The 19,532-nt window shown below is 39.0% G+C and overlaps 1 protein-coding gene and 1 pseudogene across 1 annotated transcript in view; both read left to right on the top strand.

The window, feature by feature from the left end:
* Positions 1 to 6,765: 6,765 nt before the first annotated feature.
* Positions 6,766 to 19,532, top strand: part of LOC101342957 (uncharacterized protein C6orf201 homolog) — a 91,137-nt gene continuing 78,370 nt past the window's right edge. The window contains exon 1 of the mRNA XM_023741742.1: positions 6,766 to 6,958. Coding sequence (XP_023597510.1) covers positions 6,766 to 6,958 — 193 coding nt within the window. The remainder of the gene's footprint in view (positions 6,959 to 19,532) is intronic.
* Positions 8,218 to 9,109, top strand: LOC101360533 (nucleophosmin pseudogene; annotated as a pseudogene).

Raw genomic sequence — 19,532 nt, 5'->3', positions numbered from 1 at the left:
GACCGGGGTCCCTGCACAGAGAAGCTCCTAGTCGGGGGGAAGAGAAGAAGGCCGACAGAGAGGAAAAATCCTTCCCCTGGAGCTGACGCCCTGACTTTGGACTTTTAGCCTACTTTGAGTATGAGGAAATAAACTTCTCTTCATTAAAACCATCCACTTGTGGTATTTCTGTTGTAGCAGCACTAGATGACTAAGACAAGCATAGTAGACCATATGATTGATTCAAAATTGCCATTACCAGTCCATTTCAGCTCATTAATGCCTACGAGAGCAATCTTTATGTGTTCTATTTCATTTTTGACGACTTCCAATTTTCCTAGATTCATACTTTGTACATTCCACATTCTGATTATTAATGGATGTTCGCAGCTGTTTCTTCTCGTTTTGAGTCATGCCACATCAGTAAATGAAGGTCTTGAAAGCTTTACTCCATCTATGGTATTAAGGTCAACTCTGCTTTGAGGAGGCAGCTCTTCCTCAGCCATATTTCGAGTGCCTTCCAACCTGAGGAGCTCATCTTCCAGCACTGTATTAGAGTGTTCCACTGCTATTCATAAGGTTTTCACTGGCTGATTTTTTTCAGAAGTAGACTGCCAGGTCCTTCTTCCTAGTCTGTCTTAGTCTGAAAGCTCTGCTGAAACTTGTCCACCATTGGTGACCCTGCTGGTATTTGAAATATCAGTGGCATAGCTTCCAGTTTCACAGCAACATGCAAGCCACCACTGTTCGGCAACTGACAGATGAGTGGTGGATCTATATGTTTATATCTATACATATACAGTATCCCCTGTGACCACAACTCCCCCAAGAGTTTGATATAGAGAAAAATTAAAAATAAACTGATTACTTACTTAAGTAAATGAATAGTAAAACATGTTTGTCAGTTACATTATTTATAATAAAGCATTGACATTTGAAGAAGAAATTTTTGTGATCCTTTGCTGATGATACTGTTCAATTCCTTTGGCTGAACACTGAAATCTAGATTCAGCCTCCAAAATGTTTCATCCAACATCTAATGCACTGGTTCTTAACATGAGGGAGGGGGATCCGTTTGAGAATCTTCCCAGAAAAATACATATCATTGTTTAACACAATTTCAAGGTTTTCTCAGATCTTTGATCTCCACCCCACAGGTGTCTCTTTTCCCCTCAGAAAGGCCTTTCCTTGCCTCCACTAAAGAAGCCATTCCCACCCGCCATACTCCGTTTCATAGCTCCCTGTTTTTATTTACTTTTTGTACTGACCACAATCTTGTTTGTTTAGACTGCCTTTGCTTTTTTATTGTCTGTCTCTCTTTAGTAGAATATAAAATTCATGAAGGCAGGAGGCCTTGCCTATCTAGTTCATTACTGTGCTTGCTTTAACTCTGACTGTGAACATAGAAGGAGCACAAAAATATTAGGTGAATGAGTCAGATTAGCATAGGCCCTCATTAACTAGAATCCTTGAAGGTCTCCTTTCTTAGGCACTCTCTTCCTTCAGGCCATCGTCCATACTGCTGCCCTAAAACACAGACCTGTTCAGATGGCCTCCACAGGCCAAAAGAATAAGCTCCAAACACCACTGTAGCAGGTTGTAAGGGTCTGCTCATCACCTTCCTAGTGACGTTTCCATCCCACACCTACTACATGGCAAACACACGAGATATTTTACACTTTTCCTAAAGACTCTCCTACGGGCCTTATATCATTTTTACTTTTTCTGTAATAACGCGCCTTTTCCCTTTTATCTGCCTAGTTAATTCCTACTCCTGCAGAGCTAGCTCACGAGTCGTCTTTCCCAACCCCTCAGAAAGAATAAATTGCTACTGGTACCTACTCAAAGCTCTCTATTGCAAGTTATATTACAATAATTTGTTTACAATTCCTTACTCCCTGTTATTCATTTAAAATATCTCACTCACTCTTTTTTGAACACCTGGGAGGCCTTACTCTATCTAGCAGAGTGCCTGGCACATAGTAGACAACAAATATTTGAGTTAAATTAATTACTGTAATAATATATGCTAGAATGTATGCTATGGTTACTATGTGCCAGGCATAGTACTGAGCACTTTATATTAACCAATTTAATATTCCTAAACAATCCAGTGAAGTAGGTGCAACTAATTACTCCTATTTTATAAATGAGTAACCTGAGACTTAGTAATATTAAGTAACTTTTCCCAACTTATGATTACTTGAAAAATAGTAAGTTGGGGTAAATATTGGGGTCTATGTATTCCCAGCTAACACTTTCTACAAACATATTTAGCTAGTTAATTTTGTTGTTGTTACTGTTCCTCGGATACGAGACAGAAATTGTGTGTGTATGTACATGTGTGCACATGTGCATGCATGTGTATTTCACGTATCTGTCTTAAGCATCACCCATCCTTCCTGCTTTATTTTTCTGTTCCTGATTTGTCCTTTTATTTCAGAACTTTAACTGATTCCTGATCCCTTCGAGTCCCTCTGAGAGTTGTCATTCATAAACACATCTTCTAAGGTCCTTTTTTCTCTAGACAGAACATATTCTTAAAAACCATCTTTTGCTATCATCATCATCTGACTGCTTTCACTGTCTCTGGAGACTCTGGAATACTTTGACATCAACATCAACATCATGGCTGTCTCTCCCCACTCCAGAGTCACCTACAAAGTTGATAAAGCTTTTAGTATTACAGGTTTAAACTACAGTGACAATGTGTTTCTGTGCAGTATTTGGGGGGGGGGGGTTCCCAGTCTAGGTGGTGATGAGACAAGTCTAAGAGATGTGCCGCAATATTGTGGGAGAGTGAGATACAAGGGGAACAACTAAGAGAATGGTACCCTCTTGGTCTGGTTTGGCTGCAGTCCAAACTTGGGGATAAGGGAGTTAGTTGGACAGTGTGCAGTTTTCTGTGGTAGCCCAGGCCAAACTCTAACATACTTCTTGACCCAAGAGAATGCATCTTCCTTCTAGGCCATTCCAAGGAGTCAGTGTTTTTAATGGTAGCCTCAACCTTGCTTATTTTAAACCTACAAGTTTCTAGCTAATGCAGAATGAAACCATTCTTTCATGAATAAAGTAAGGTAGATGCTGTTTCATGGCCTTTAACAACCTCTTTATTAATTACGGAGTCCCTGGGTGGTGAAAATGGTTAAAGTGTGCTTGATTGCTAACTGAAAGGTTTGCAGTTTGAGTCCACCCAGAGGCTCCTTAGAAGAAAGGCCTGGTGATCTTTCAATCAACCACTGAAAGTTTTACCCTGACACACAAGAAGTCGCCATGAGTCAGAGCTGACTGGACAGGAACTAGGAGTGTGTGTGTGTGTGTGTGTGTGTGTGTGTGTGTGTGTGTGTAGAATAATTACAGAGGAGATGGTCTAAATTGATGGAACAAAAGGAAAGCCTTGGAACGCATCACTTAGTAGGTCCAGTAAGCATGCTTTACTGCCCACCCCAGTTTCTCCTATTATGGAAAAAGTGACATTTACCACTAGATAACTATTTCAAAAAACACTTTGATATACACTCCTTTTCGCTGTGCAAGGTTATACAAAGAAATGTCAGTAACAACATTTCTTAGTTTCTAATTATTCTGGAGATTTCTATTTCACTCTACCCCTTTCAAATTTTTATATTGCCTATGCATTTGCTTCCACCTCCTTTTATTTTTTCCCCACAGTATTGCCAAGGTTGTGTCTGGTTGTGTACTACAACATAATCTTTTTCAGTGTTATTATGTAAACATTTTCAGAAAGTCAGGACAGTATTTTCTAATTATTACTATGCTTTCATGTTCTCAAGTAAATAAGATGCTACGTCAGTGCAAAACATTTCAGTTAAATTATGGGCAATTTTTACTGAGCACATGGTTTAACTAACTGGTCTCCCCACGCCCCCTTTTCCAGCCTCTGCTTTGTCTTTAAATAATAGCCAATTATACTGATCCCAATTTAGCACTCCATTTCTATGAACATCCACCTTAAATATCCTAGTTTTCTTGTGTTTGCAGAATGTCTTTTTAAGAAATATATACTAAAATATTATCTAGTTTGTAGTTTTGTTTTAAAAAATTAATCTTTAACACTTTGCTCCTTTATTTTGGGGACCACCATTTTTTTTAAATTATATGAACTCTTGTCTAAAATCCATTCCTAGAATGAGTGCAATAGCGATGGTGTGAAAATGTTTCCCAAAGGAAAGAAACAAGATAAACACATAGCAGTAAATTCTATGTCTGCATATGTTGCAACTAGTACTTTTGAATACATTCTCAATCTTATATTTCCTTCGTTATTTGCATTTTTCTGCAAGACTTGACTCCTGCAGTTTGAATTGCTTTGTAAGTCCTCCTCTCCTTCGGATGCCTATACTCAGTAGTTATGTTTTCCTAGCCTTGTATCACTAGTTTGCTTTACATTTTGGTTTAAATTTCAGTATTAGGACTTACTTTCTGGTGCCAGGAAAGTTATAGCTTGGATCCTCTTTCTGGAAGTCAGGACCATCCCACCTCATTTGCTTTGAGCGGAACACTCTCTTTAAAACACTTTCTTTAAGAAACTTGGAGATGATCTTCTCTCTTTGAACATTACTGAATATTTTGCCTTCTGGAAGCCAGCTGATCTTGTCACATCCACCATGGCAGGGGGGAAGGGGAAGGTGTTCAGGAGACACAACGGCCCTCTTTGGAATAAAAAAAGGAATTGCCTTTTGCCTAAAAGTCATGAATAAAAGATCAGCCTAACTAGAAAAACAACCGAGCATCCTGCAGCTGCTCTGCTGTGGGATCAATTTAGTTAATAACACACTGCAAGTACTTAAGCTCACCGCTGGCCCTACATAGCAACCCCTCATCACAATAAGGGAAGGAACTCGGGCTTGGGAGGATTCTTTTGAATCTTTTCTCACAGGAATATAATATATTAAAAACTTGGAAAAGGTAAATATATTGGTCACTGAAGAAGAGAATTGGAAATAAGCGGAATACAGGACCAGATACAAAATGGAAGCATTTGTATCATCAGAGAACATTAGCACTATAGGCTGACACCTGGGCAGGCTTTGAGCAGCCTTCACTCCCATTCTAAACAGTGTTTTTTTCCACCACACCATTACTAGGGAAAGATTGGTAGGATTGTTAGAAGAAGTCTTGCCCATTGCTAAAAGATTTATCCACTAGATAGTTCACTTAAAAATAAAATTTAATAATTGTGTCCTACTTCTGATTTCAATCAAGCTCAAAAGCTTCAGATAACTATAAACATTCCCTCAGTTGCTGTTTAAGGAAATGATTAATTAGCATGGAGTGTAAAGAATCACATTTAATAGATCATTTCTTTGGCGTGTCAAAAGACTTAAAACATGGTTTGTTCTTTCCTATTTATGTAAATGAAGATTTAGAGTAAAATATTCAACTTTTCTTGAATGAAAGAAGCTAAGGGATACGTCTTCTGGATACCAGAATGTTCTACCTCCCTCTCTCCCACCAAAGCACCCATAAAATTCTAAAAATCACATTTATATTCAACTGTTTCGGTTTAGTTCTATAACATATTTTGAACATGTTTGCATTTAAATTATACCTTTTGATTTCTTTTTTAACACCTATACTTTTTAAGTTTGCCAGCTGAAAATTAAGAAGTGTAATTTTATATCTCCTGCTCTGAACACTAACGTGGCATGGTATAATCATGATGTTTATATCATCCTGGCCAGAGGTTGTTAAGTTTGGTAGAGTTCAAAATTCCCGTGACTCTATTATTTTGAACAAGGGTCTTGTTCAATTTACTTTAATTCACCTTTCTCCATTTAGCCCTCTTCTCATCTCTCTATTGCCAGCTTCTGTCTTTTCATTTCTGCGATTTCTTTGGCACACTGGAAAACACTACCAGCTTTTGCCATAGCGTGCTTGGCTCACATGACTACTTTCCACATTACTAGCCACTTTGCAGTGTGGTTACCCAGCCCAGTTCATAGAGTGATTAGGATGAGCCAGGGCCAGCTAGAGGAGCACGGGGAAATTAAAGAGCAGTTATAACAAACCTTCGAGTTTGCATTTTTGTCCCAAATCTGGGAGTTGCTCTTAGCAGCTTCTGTCTTGCTCAGGGCTATCAAGTTTGGTGGTTTAAGATTATTCAGTACTTCTATTGTCCTCTGCTCTTTTGTCTACAAAGAAGTATGGCTCCTACCAGTAAAGCTAGAGCTGACCATTTTTGTTTGCTTATTTTATTTTGCCTCAGTGTTAGTTTGGATAAGAATCCGAAGCTGTTTGGCTTCTTACCTGTGTTAATCTGGACATTTTCTCAGTTTTGGACGGTGAAGCTCTTTCCTCGGTTCTGCTTGAGGACTCTGCTGATGTAACTACTCTCTTGGGGCTTACGAGTCTGTGGAGTCTTAATTACGTACACACAGTGGGCAAGGCCTCTACTAAATGTAGGGCCAGGAAATATCACTGGAGGTGTGCGAGCTCTGCTTCCCCCTTTCCGTTCAGGGAAGCACACTGTTTTCCTCAGGAACTGTCCATGTCTATACAGGGCACTAGTTTCTACCTAAAATCTCTGTAAGGCCCTGCAGGATGTTTTTAATGGTCTGACTTCCTCAGTATTGTCAATGCAGGCTGATGCTCAGGGTTCCAGGCTAACGTTAGCCTGGGCCATTGTGACCCTCAGAATGCTCAGCAATAGAGACCAGAAAAGAGGTTCCATGATACCTTCTCAGAGATGGAGGAAAGCTTGAAGAAAGGGACTCCACTCTTCAAATTCCCTGTTTGTTCCTCTCTGTAACTCATTCAGTCATCATGGAAACAGCCAGCAATACTCGAATTACACTGAAATTTCCACCCCTTGACAAAGGTCAGAAGGTGAAAAATTATGATCATCCTGAAGTTCTGCGTGACACCTTTGAGACTCTATCTAACCTCCACAAGCTGCTGCCAAGTCGTCTGATGGAGACGCTCTACTCCCTCAAAAGTGAAGAGGACAAAAGAAAATGTAAGTGGGTATAGGGCGGGTGTGAATTCTTTTTAGGAAGCATACATTTCATCCTGGTACAAACTGTCTGTCCTTTTAGCAAGGATAAGAACTTCTTTTCATTGAGGTGTTGGCAGTCCTTGAAACCCCTGGCACTGTCCAGTACTGATTATACTGTGCAGGCCCAAGCTCTGAGGGCTCAATGTGGAATTCACTCATGCACTGACTTAACCATCGCTTTCTGATGCCACTTTTGTTTAGTTAAACAGTCTTCACTCTTCTTTAGGCAAACCAAACCCATGGAAAGTTGGAAAGGGAACCAAGTAGGAAATAACACCAAATTTATAATTTAAACTTTAGATCTGATTTTAATATTAGTGAGAGAACTTCTAAGTTGAAGGCTAGATTTTGAAGTTTATTCCTTTGCTCTATTTCCTACTACTACTTCCTCCTATTGCCAGAGTTGTACCACCCCACAGAAAAGCTGGATACCACCCCCAGCCCTAGCAACCTGCACTTTTTGTAATTTGGGGTGTCCTGTCACTCCTGGGCAAACCCTGATGGCATAGTGCTTAAGAGCTACGGCTGCTAACCAAAAGTCGGCAGTTTGAATTCACCAGGCACTCCTTGGAAACTCTATGGGACAGTTCTACTCTGTCCTATAGGGTCGCTATGAGTCGGAATTGACTCAATGGCAGCAGGTTTTTTTTTGGTCACTCCTGGAATTCTATCAGGAAGGCTAATAACTGATCTTATTTGCAGAATTGGGTGGAATCAGCCTCCTGAATTGTTCATGCTAAAAGGTAGAACAAAGGTAGATGGTAGTCACCTGTGCCCATGAACTTGAAAAGTAAAACAGAAGCTGCTACAGTGATTTAAGACATGAGTCCTAGAAAGGAAAGTAGGTATTGATACAATGATTTTAAAACATCTTGGCAAATTTGACCATTTGCACTCGGATCAGTCCCTAATCCTAGAATCCAGAGTACTGTGAATCAACCCCAAGAATTCTCCTTCTCTAAATTGAGCTGTTGATCTATCTCAGTAAGAACCACTTTACAGATTTTACTTACGTTTTCTTGGGTACAACTAGTCTTGCCATGGTCCTTTATTAGCCTTTCAATTTTTTCTGAGGTGATGGAGGAGAAAGAACTGATAGTTTGATTAGTTCTAGATGGTATATTTGGCCATGGTGTGATTCTGCTCTGCATGGCTGTTTTCAGCAGCAGTAGTGGCTTATCTCTGTTCTCCTCTCCCACCTAAGTGCATGCCACCACACCATGGAAGATTCGATGGACATGGACACGAGCCCCCTGAGGCCCCAAAACTATCTTTTTGGCTGTGAACTAAAGGCTGACAAAGATTATCACTTTAAGGTGGATAATGATGAAAATGAGTGCCAGTTATTTTTAAGAATGGTCAGTTTAGGGGCTGGTGCAAAGGATAAATTGCACATTGTTGAAGCAGAGGCAATTAATCATGAAGGCAGCCCAATTAAAGTAACACTGGCAACTCTGAAAAGGTCTCCCTTGGAGGCTTTGAAATAACGTCACCTGTGGCTTTAGGGTAGAAGTGTGGCTCAGGGCCTGTGCATGTTAGTGGACAGCACTTAGTAGCTGTGGAGGGAGATGCAGAGTCAGATGATGAAGAGGATGAGGATGTGAAACTCTTAAGTATATCAGGAAAGCGATTTTCTCCTGCAGGTAGTAATAAGGTTCCACAGAAAAAAGTAACACTTGCTGCTGATGAAGATGATGATGAAGATGATGAAGATGATGAAGAAACAGAAGAAAAAGTTCCAGTGAAGTAATCTATACAGGATACTCCAACCAAAAATGCACAAAAATCAAACCAGAATGGGAAAGACTCAAAACCATCAATGCAAGATCAAAAGGTCAAGAATCTTTCAAAAAACAGGAAAAAACTCCTAAAATGCCAAAAGGACCTAGTTCTAGAGAAGACATTAAAGCAAAAATGCAAGCAAGTATAGAAAAAGGTGCTTCTCTACCCAAAGTGGGAGTCAAATTCATCAATTACGTGAAGAATTTCTTCCGGATGACTGACTAGGAGGCTCTTTAAGATCTCTGGCAGTGGAGGAAGTCTCTTTAAGAAAATAGTTTAAACAGTTCGTTTAAATTTTCCATCTTATTTCATTTCTGTAACAGTTGATATTTGGCTGTCCTTTTGATAATGCAGAATGAGAACTTTCCCTACTGTGTCTGATACATGTTGTCCAGGTTCCTTTGCCAAGAATGTGTTGTCCGAAATGCCTGTTTAGTTTTTAAAGATGGAACTCCACCCCTTGCTCGGTTTTAAGTGTGTGTGGAATGTTTTGATAGGACACAGTAGTAGCAGTGGTCAGACAAATGGAAATGGTGGGGAAACAAAAATATACATGTGAAATAAACTCAGCATTTTAACAAAGTAAAAAAAAATAAAAGAAAGTAGGTTTGGTAAGTAGATCTTTGAAAAACTTCATTAACACACAATAACTGACTTACTAGTTCCTCACTTCTTCATTTTACACAGAAGTTAAGAAATTCACAAGCTATCCCTTTGTTCAAAAGGCATTAAGGAAAAGAAACAGGGCAACGGTCTAGAAACTTTTTGCTCACATACCCTATCAGTGAAAAAAAATGTGATCCTAATATATGTGTAAATGCATATATTTACAAATTACATACACTACTGTATGTTATGAACTTTATAAAATGTCACAAAATAGAAGCTAAAAAATGGTGAGCAATGTAAATATAAATGGACACTCTACATTTTATCTCTGCATTCCTGTGGATCATTTTGTGCGCCCACCTGGGTTGAGAGCTTTGTTGGAGCCCCTCTTTGGAGACCACAGCAATGGAGAAAATTCAGAAAAGTAATAACGTAACTAGTCATGTCAAGACATGAAATGGGTGAAAATTTTCATTTGAAAAAAATCTAACTTAATGTCACCTGGACCAGAATGGAAATGTCTTTGTTTTATTACGGAGGGAATAAAGATTATAGACGTTCATCCTTTAGCTGAAATTGATATCCTAATCATTTATAGCAAATAAAAATGTAACCAAATAAAGGCATCATGGACTGGAAGACTTAATATTGTGAAGATGTCAATACTACCTAAAGTGACCTACAGATCCAGTGCAATCCCTATCAAAATCCCCACAACCATTTTTGCAGAAATGGAAAAGCTGAGCCTCAAATTCATATGGAATTGCAAGGGGCCCTGGATTGTCAAAATAATCTTAAAAAAGAAGAACAAAGTTGGAGGACTCACACTTCACAATTTCAAAACTTACTACAAAGTTACAGTAATCAAAACAGTGTGGTGCTGGTGTAAGGACAGACGTTTGGGTTATTTCCACCTTTGGCTATGAACACTGGTGTATAAGTATCTGTTTGAGTCTCTGCTATCAAATTTTTCTGGCATATACCTAGGCGTGAAATTGCTGGGTCATATGGCAATTCTATGTTTAATTTTTTTGAGGAACCACCAAATTGTTTTCCACAGCAGCTGTACTACTTTGCAATCTCACCAGCAGTGCATGAGGGTTCCAGTTTCTCCACACACCAACATTTGTGATTTTCCATTTTTTATGATAATAGTCATCTGAGTGAAGTAGTATCTTATTGTGGTTTTGATTACATTTCCCTAACGGTTAATGTCTACGGCCATACAACTCTGAACGTGCCCAGTCTCGCCTGATCTCAGAAGCTAAGCAGGGTAGCGCTGGTTAGTACTTGGAATGGAAAATGCCTGGGAATACTGGGTGCTGTAGGCTTTTGGAGGCCTGGATGCACAGTGGTTAAGAGCTTGGCTGCCAACCAAAAGGTTGGCAGTTCAAATCCACCAGCTGCTGCTTGGAACTCCTATGGGGCAGTTCTACTTTGTCCTACAGGGTCACTATGAGTTGGAATCGACTCGACCCGACGAGTTTGGTTTGATTTTGGTTAATGACTAATGACATTGAGCATCTTTTCATGTTCTTGTTGGCCATTTGTGTATCTTCTTTGGCAAAATGTCTATTCAAGCCTGTCTTAGTTACCTAGTGCTGCTATAACAGAAATACCACAAGTGGATGGCTTTAACAAAGAGAAATTTATTCTCTTACAGTCTAGTAGGCTAGAAGTCTGAATTTGGGGCACCAGCTCCAGGGGAAGGCTTTCTCTCTCTATTGGTTCTGGGGGAAGGTCGTTGTCATCAATCTTCCCCTTGGTCTTAGGAGCTTCTCAGCACAGGGTCTCTGGGTCCAAAGGACGCGCTCTGCTTCCAGCTCTGCTTTCTTGGTGGTAAGAGGCCCCTTCCCCTACTTCTTTCTTTTATATCTCAAAAGAGATTGACTCAAGATACAACTTAATCTTATAGACTGAGTCCTGACTCATTAACATAACTGCCTCTAATCCTGCCTCATTAATATCATAGAGGTAGGAGTTACAACACTTAGGAAAATCACATCAGATGAAAAGTGGACAGTCACACACAATACTGGGAATCATGGCCTAGCCAAATTGATACACATTTTTGGGGAACACAATTCAAGTCTTTTGCCCATTTTTTGATTGAGTTGTTTGTCATTTTGTTATTGAGTTGTAAGAGTTCTTTATATATTCTGGATATTCAATTCTTATCAGATATGACACCAAAAGCATGAACAACAAAAGAAAAAATGGATTGGACTCCATCATATTTAGAAATTTTTGTGCATCAAAGAGCTTTATCAAAAAAGTGAAGAGATAACCTACAGAATGGGAGAAAATACGTAGTAATCATATATCTGATAAGAGTCTTCTGTTCTCTACTGTTCCAGTTTTTCTGGATTTTTTTTTTTAAATAAGAATTTGAGCTCTGCTCCATGTTTTTCTCCCATTCTATCCAGGACCAACTACTGTGACCCTAGTCAGAACCGTCCGTGGTGGTAGCCAGGCATCATCTAGTTCTTCTGGTCTCAGGGTAGATGACATTATGGCTCTTGTAGACTTGTTTCTTCTCTGCACTTTTGGTTACCTTCTTACTGTTTTGCTCCTGGCAGATCGAGACCCATAGTTGCGTCTTAGATGACCACTCACATGCTTTTAAGACCCCAGACATTACTCACTTCACTAGGATGCAGATCATGATTTTTGTGAACTATATTATGCCAATTGACTCCATTGTCCCATGAGACTATGGTCCTAAGCCTTCAAACCCAGAAAACCAATGTTGGAAGGTGTTTGGTTATGTCTGAGGAGTACCTGTATTTGTGTCAGTAATGAATATATGTGTCTCCCCCACGTATTTGTATTTACACGTATCTATAGATACTTCTTGGAGCCCTGGTGGCACAGTGGTTAAGAACTGCACTGCTAAGCAGAAGGTCAGCAGTTCAAATCCACCAGCTACTCCTTGGAAACCCTATGGGGCAGTTCTACTTTGTCCTACAGGATCGCTATGAATCAGAATTGACTTGACAGCAACAGGTTTTTTTTTTCTTTTTTTTTTAAATATATATATATATCTGTTCTGACCTATGTGAGTATCTGTACCTACCTGTATTCCAATTTGCTTATACCCATCCTTATGTGCTCAAACCAGAGGTGGATTAACCAGTAAGCAAGGTATGCATGGGCTTAATTGTGTTTACTTACTACTCTGTAGTGAACAATTTCACATGGGTTTCACTTCATCTTTGATGTGGTCAAAAACAGGTGAAATTGTGCAGTACAGATTTGTAAGTAAGCACGAGTAAGTCCTTGCTTACCTTGCTTATTGAGTATTTCATCCCTGGCTCAAATGCTCGTTATTACTTTGGTTGTGCTGTACTCACTACATCCACAGTCAGTGCCACTTTTCCCATCACCAAAAATAACTAGTCTCTACTATATAAAGCGTACTTTCCGTCCCCACCCCCCTTTCCTGGTAACGACTAATGAACACTGGTTTCTCTATATTTATCTATTCTTTTCTTATAAAAGAGAGAGCATACAATATTTGTCCTTATATGTTTGACTTGTTTCTCTAAGCATTATGCCCTTCAGGTCCATCCACATTGTAATATGCTTTGTGGATTCATCATTGTTCTTTACGGTTGAGCAGTATTCTATTGCATGTATGTACCACAGTTTGCTTATCCATTCATCTGTTGATGGACACTTCGGTTGTTTCCATTTATTTGATATTGTGAGTAAAGCAGCAATGAACATAGGTGTGTATATGTCTGTTCATCATTATTTTTACGTCTCTAGGGCATATACAGGTCTCTAGGCAGTTCAAATCCACCAGCTGCTCCTTGGAAACCCTATGGGGCAGTTCTACTCTGTCCTACAGGGTCGCTATGAGTCAGAGTTGACTCGACGGCAACCGGTAGGGTATATGCCTAGGAGTGGGATTACTGGTAGGGTAGTTCTATTTCTAGTTTTTTGAGAAAGTGCCATACCATTTTCCATAGTGGTTGTACCACTTTACAGTCCCACCAGCAATAGATAAGGGTTTCAATCTCCCCACATCCTCACCAACATTTGTTGTTATCTATTTTTAATCAGTGCCAGTTTAGCTGGGGTAACATGGGATCTAATAGTAGTTTTGATTGGTGGTACAGTGGTTAAGCGTTCCGCTGCTAACCAAAAGGTCAGCAGTTTGAATCCACCAGTTCCTCCTTGGAAATCCTATGTTGCAGTTCTACTCTGTCCTATAGGGTTGCTATGAGTCGGAACCGACTTGACAGCAACAGCTTTGGGTTTTTTCTGTTTTTTTTTTTTTAATGACTAATAGGGAGCCCTGGTGGCGCAGTGGTTAAAACACTTGGCTACTAACCAAAAGGTTGGCGGTTCGAACCCACCAGCCACTCTGTGGGAGAAAGATGTGGCAGCCCCCTTCCGTACAGATTTACAGCCTTCAGAACCCTATGGGGCAGTTCTACTCTGTCCCACAGGATCACTGTGAGTCAGAATTGACTGAAGGCAGTGGGTTTTTGTTTTGATTTAATGGATAATGATCATGAACATCTTTTCATATGTTTATTGGCTGCTTGGATGTCCTCTTTGGTGATGGTTCTGTTCATCTCTTTTGTCCGTTTTGTGATTGGGTTGTTTGTCTTTTTGTTGTTGAGTTGTTGCAGTTTTCTGTAGATTTTAGAGATTAGATCCTTATTGGATAAATCGTTTCTGAAGATTTTTTCCCAGTCTGTAGGTTGTCTGTTTACTCTTTTAATAAAGTCTTCTGATGAGTGTAAGTTTTTAAGAGGTCCCGTTTGTCTATTTAACCTTCTATTTGTGCGTCTGTTGTAATGTTTGTTATCCTATTTTTACAAAAGATTAGGTCCTGTAGGTCTTTGATCCATTTTGAGTTAGTTTTTGTGTGTGGTGTCGGGTATGGGTACTGTTTCATTTTTATGCAGATGGATATCCAGTTTTGCCAGGACCATTTTTTAAAGAGACTATTTCTCTTCCACTGAATGGACTTTGGCCCCTTGTCAAAAATCAGTTGTCCATAAACGGCTGGGTTTAATTCTGGGTTCTCAATTCTGTTCCACTGATCTATGTGTCTGTCGTTGAATTAATACCAGGCTGTTTTGATTACAGTGGCTGTATAGTATGCTTTGATATTGGGGAGTGTGAGACCCCCTGCTTTGTTCTTTTTCTTCAGTATTGCTTTGGCTGTTCGGTGTTTCTTTCCTTTCCATATGAAGTTGGTCAGTAGTTTTTCCATTTCAGTAATGAATTTTATTGGAATTTGTATTGGGATTGCGTTGAATCTGTAGATTGCTTTAGGTAAGATTGACATTTCCACTATACTGAGTCTTCCAATCCATGAGTATGGGGTATCTTTCCATTTCTGTAGGTCCCTTTTAGTTTCTTGTACTAGTATTTTATAATTTTCATTGTATCAGTCATAAGTATAAGACATAAACCCTGGTTAGGTTAATTCCTAAATATTTACCAATTTGGGGGCTATTGTAAATGATATTGTTTTCCTGATTTCTTTTTCAGTGTAGTCTTTGTTAGAATAGAGGAACTCAACTGATATTTGTGTGTTGTTCTTATACCCTGCAAGGTTGTTAAATTCTATTAGTTCCAGCAGCTTTCTTGTGGAATCTTTAGGGTTTTCTATGTATGGGATCAAGTCACCTGCAAATAAGAGTTTTACTTCTTCCTTTCTGATTTGGATAACTGTTATTTCTCTTTCTTGTCTTAGTCCTCTGGCTAGGACTTCCAGTACAATATTGAGTAAGAGTGGTGATAATGGACATCCTTGTCTCTTCCCCATTCTCAAAGGGAAGGCTCTCAGCCTTTCTCCATTGAATATAATGTTGGCTGTTCATCTTGCATACCTGCACTTAATTATGTAGAAAATTGCCCTTCTATTCTATTTTGCTGAGAGTTTTTATCTGGAAAGAGTGTTTTTTACTTTTTATTGTGTTTTAAGTGAAAGTTTACAATTCAAGTTAATTTCTCATACAAAAATTTATACACACATTGTTATGTGAACCTAGTTGCTCTCCCTATACTGTGACAGCACACTCCTCCTTTCCACCCTGGTTTTCCTGTGTCCGTTCAACCAGCTCCTGTCCCTTTCTGCCTTCTCATCTCACCTCCGGACAGGAACTGCCCATTTAGTCTCATGTATGTACCTGAACTAAGAAGCACACTCTTCACGAGTATCATTTTATGACTTATAGTCCAGTATAATCTTTGTCTGAAGAGTTGGCCTCAGGAATGATTTTAGTTTTGGGCTAACAGAGAGTCCAGGGGCCGTGTCTTCTGGGATCCTTCCAGTCTCAGTCAAACCGTTAAGTCTGATTTTTTTACTACAATTTGCACCCCACTTTTCTCCTGCTCGGTCAGGGACTCTATTGTGTTCCCTGTCATGGCGGTCATTGGTGGTAGCCAGGCACCGTCTAGTTCTTCTGGTGTCAGGCTGATGAAGTCTCTGGTTTATGTGGCTCTTTCTGTCTCTTGGGCTAATATTTTCCTTGTGTCTTCGGTGTTCTTAATTCTCCTTTGCTCCAGGTGGATAGGGACCAATTGATGTATCTTAGATGGCCACTCACTAGCTTTTAAGACCCCAGATGCCACTCGCCAAAGTGGGATGCAGAACATTTTGTCAATTAACTTTGTTATGCCAATTGACCTAGATGTCCCCTGAAACCATGGTCCCCAGACCCCTACCCCTGCTACTGTGTCTCTCAAAGTGTTTGGTTGTATTCAGGAAACTTCTTAGCTTTTGGTTTACTCCAGTTGTGCTGACTTTCCATGTAGTGTGTGTTGTCATTCCCTTCACCTAAGATAATTCTTGTCTACTACCTAGTTAGTGAATAACCCTCTTCCTCCCTCCCCACCCTCGTAACCATCAAAGAGTGTTTTCTTCTGTGTTTAAACCTTTTCTTGGGTTCTTATAATAGTGCTCTCATATAATATTGTCCTTTTGTGACTGACTGATTTCACTCAGCGTAATGCCTTCCAGACTCATCCATGTCAGGAGATGTTTCACGGATTCATCGTTGTTCTTTATGGTTGCATAGTATTCCATTGTGTGAACACACCACAACCTGTTTATCCATTCAACCGTTGATGGGCACCTAGGTTGTTTCCATCTTTTTGCTATCGTGAACAGTGCTACAATGAACATGGGTGTGCATATATCTATTCGTGTAATGGCTCTTATTTCTGTAGGTTATATTCCAAGGAGTAGGATTGCGGGATCATATGACACTTCTATTTCTAGCTTTTTAAGGAAGTGCCAAATTAATTTCCAAAGTGATTGTACCATTTTACATTCCCATCAACAGTGTATAAGTGTTCCAGTCTCTCCACAACCTCTCCAACATTTATTATTTGGTGTTTTTTGGATTAATGCTAGCCTTGTTGGAGTGAGATGGTATCTCATTGTAGTTTTGATTTGCATTTCTCTAATAATTAATGATTGTGAGCATTTCCTCATGTATCTATTAGCTGCCTGAATGTCTTCTTTGGTGAAGTGCCTGTTCATATCCTTTGCCCATTTTTTCATTGAGTTGTCTTCTTGTTATTGAGGTTTTGCAGTATCTTGTAGATTTTAGAGATTAGACGCTGATCGGATTTGTCGTAGTCAAATTTTTTTTCCCAGTCTGTAGGTTGTCTTTTTGTTCTTTGGGTGAAGTCTTTTGATGAGCATAAGTGTTTGATTTTTAGGAGCTCCCAGTTATCTAGTTTCTCTTCTGGTGTTTGTGCATTGTTACTTTTGGTTTGTATTCTGTTTATGCCATGTATTAGGGCTCTTGGCGTTGTCCCTATTTTTTCTTCCATGATCTTTATTGTTTTCGATTTTATATTTAGGTCTTTGATCCATTTTGAGTTAGTTTTTGTTCATGGTGTGAGGTATGGGTCTTGTTTCAGTTGTTTGCAGATGGATATCTAGTTATACCACACCATTTGTTAAAGAGACTGTCTTTTCCCCAATTAATGGACTTTGGGCCTTTGTCAAATATCAGCTGCTCATAGGTGGATGAATTTACATCTGGATTCTCAATTCTGTTCCATTGGTCTATGTATCTGTTGTTGTACCAGTACCAGGCTGTTTTGACTACCATGATGGTATAATAAGTTCTACAGTCAGGTAGTGTGAGGCCTCCCACTTTGTTCTTCTTCTTGAGTAATGCTTTACTTATCCGGGGCCTCTTCCCGTTCCACATAAAGTTGTGATTTGTTTCTCCATATCCTTAAAAAAAATACCATTGGAATTTAGATCAGGATTGCGTTGTATCTGTAGATCACTTTGGGTAGAAATGACATTTTCACGATGTTGAGTCTTCCTATACATGAGCAAGGTATGCTTTTCCACTTACATAGGTCTCTTTTTTTTTCTTGTGGTAGTGTCTTGTAGTTTTCTTTGTATAGGTCTTTTATGTCTCTGGTTAGATTTATTCCTAAGTATTTTATCTTTTTGGGACTATTGTAAATGGTATTGATTTGGTGATTTCCTCTTCAAAGTTCTCTTTGTTGGTGGAGAAGAATCCAACTGATTTTTGTGTGTTTATCTTGTATCCTGATACTTTGCTGAAATCTTCTATTAGTTCCAGTGGTTTTCTTGTGGATTCTTTGGGGTTTTCTGTGTATAAGATCATATCATTTGCAAATAGAGATACTTTGACTTCTTCCCTACCAATCTGGATGCCCTTTATTTCTTTTTCTAGCCTAATTGCTCTGGCTAGGACCTCCAGCACAATGCTGAATAAGAGTGATGATAAAGGGCATCCTTGTTTGGTTCCCATTCTCAAGGGGAATGGTTTTAGATTCTCTCCATTTAGAATGATGTTGGCTGTTGGCTTTGTAAAAATGCCCTTAATTATGTTGAGGAATTTGCCTTCTGTTCCTATTTTGTTGAGAGTTTTTATCATGAACGGGTGTTGGACTTTGTCAAATGCCTTTTCTGCATCGATTTATAAAATAATCTTGTTCTTGTCTTTTGTTTTATTTATGTGATGGATTACATTGATTGTTTTTCTAATGTTGAGCCATTCCTGCATACCTGGTGTAAATCCCACTTGGTCACAGTGAATTATTATTATTTTTTGATATGTTGTTGAATTCTATTGGCTGGAATTTTGTTGACGACTTTTGCATCTATGTTCATGAGTGATATTGGTCTGTAATTTTCTTTTCTTGTGGTGTCTTTACCTGGTTTTTGTATCAAGGTTATGCTGGCTTCATAGAACAAGTTTGGGAGTATTCCATACTTTTCTATGCTCTGAAATACCTGTAGTAGTACTAGTGTTAATTCTTCTCTGAAAGTTTGGTAGAATTCTCCAGTGAAACCATCAGGGACAAGGCTTTTTTGGGGGGGAAGTTTTTAAATTACCTTTTCAATCTCTTCTTTTGTTATAGGTGTATTTAATTGTTCTACTTCTGTTTGTGTTAGTTTAGGTAGGTAGTGTGTTTCTATAAATTTGTCCATTTCCTCTAGGTTTTCAAATTTGTTAGAGTACAATTTTTCATAGTATTCTGTTAGGATTCTTTTAATTTCCTTTGGGTCTGTTGTGATATCTCCCATTTCGTTTCTTATACAGGTTATTTACTTCCTCTCCTGCTTTTCTTTTGTCAGTTTGGCCAGTGGTTTAACAATTTTGTTGATCTTTTCAGAGAACGAATTGTTTTTCTATTCCCTATTTTATTTAGTTATGCTCTAATTCTTATTATTATTCCCTTTCTTCTGATGACCAAGAACTTCTTTTGCTGCTGTCTTCCTACATGTTCAAGTTGTAGGATTAGTGTTTGATTTTGGCCTTTTTTTCTTTTTGGATGTGTGCATTTATTGCTATAAACTGACCTCTGAGCACTGCTTTTGCTGTGTCCCAATGTTTCTGGTAGGATGTGTTTTCATTCTCGTTTGATTTTGTGAATTTTTTTATTCCATCCTTAATTTCTTCTGTAACGCAGTAATTTTTGTGCAAGGTGTTGTTCAGTTTCCATGTGTCTGATTTTTTCCCTTGCTTTTTCTGTTATTGATTTGTACTTTTATGACTGTATGGTCAGAAAAGATGCTTTGTAATATTTCGATGCTTTGGATTTTGTTAAGGCTTGCTTTATGGCCTAATATGTGGTCTATTCTGGAGAATGTTTCATGTAAGTTGGAAAAGAAAGT

This window comes from Trichechus manatus, unplaced genomic scaffold (assembly GCF_000243295.1).
Source record: "Trichechus manatus latirostris isolate Lorelei unplaced genomic scaffold, TriManLat1.0 scaffold00188, whole genome shotgun sequence".
Taxonomy (NCBI): Eukaryota; Metazoa; Chordata; class Mammalia; order Sirenia; family Trichechidae; genus Trichechus; species Trichechus manatus.
The sequence above is the reverse complement of the archived record's forward strand: the minus strand, read 5'-3'. Positions and strand labels throughout refer to the sequence as shown.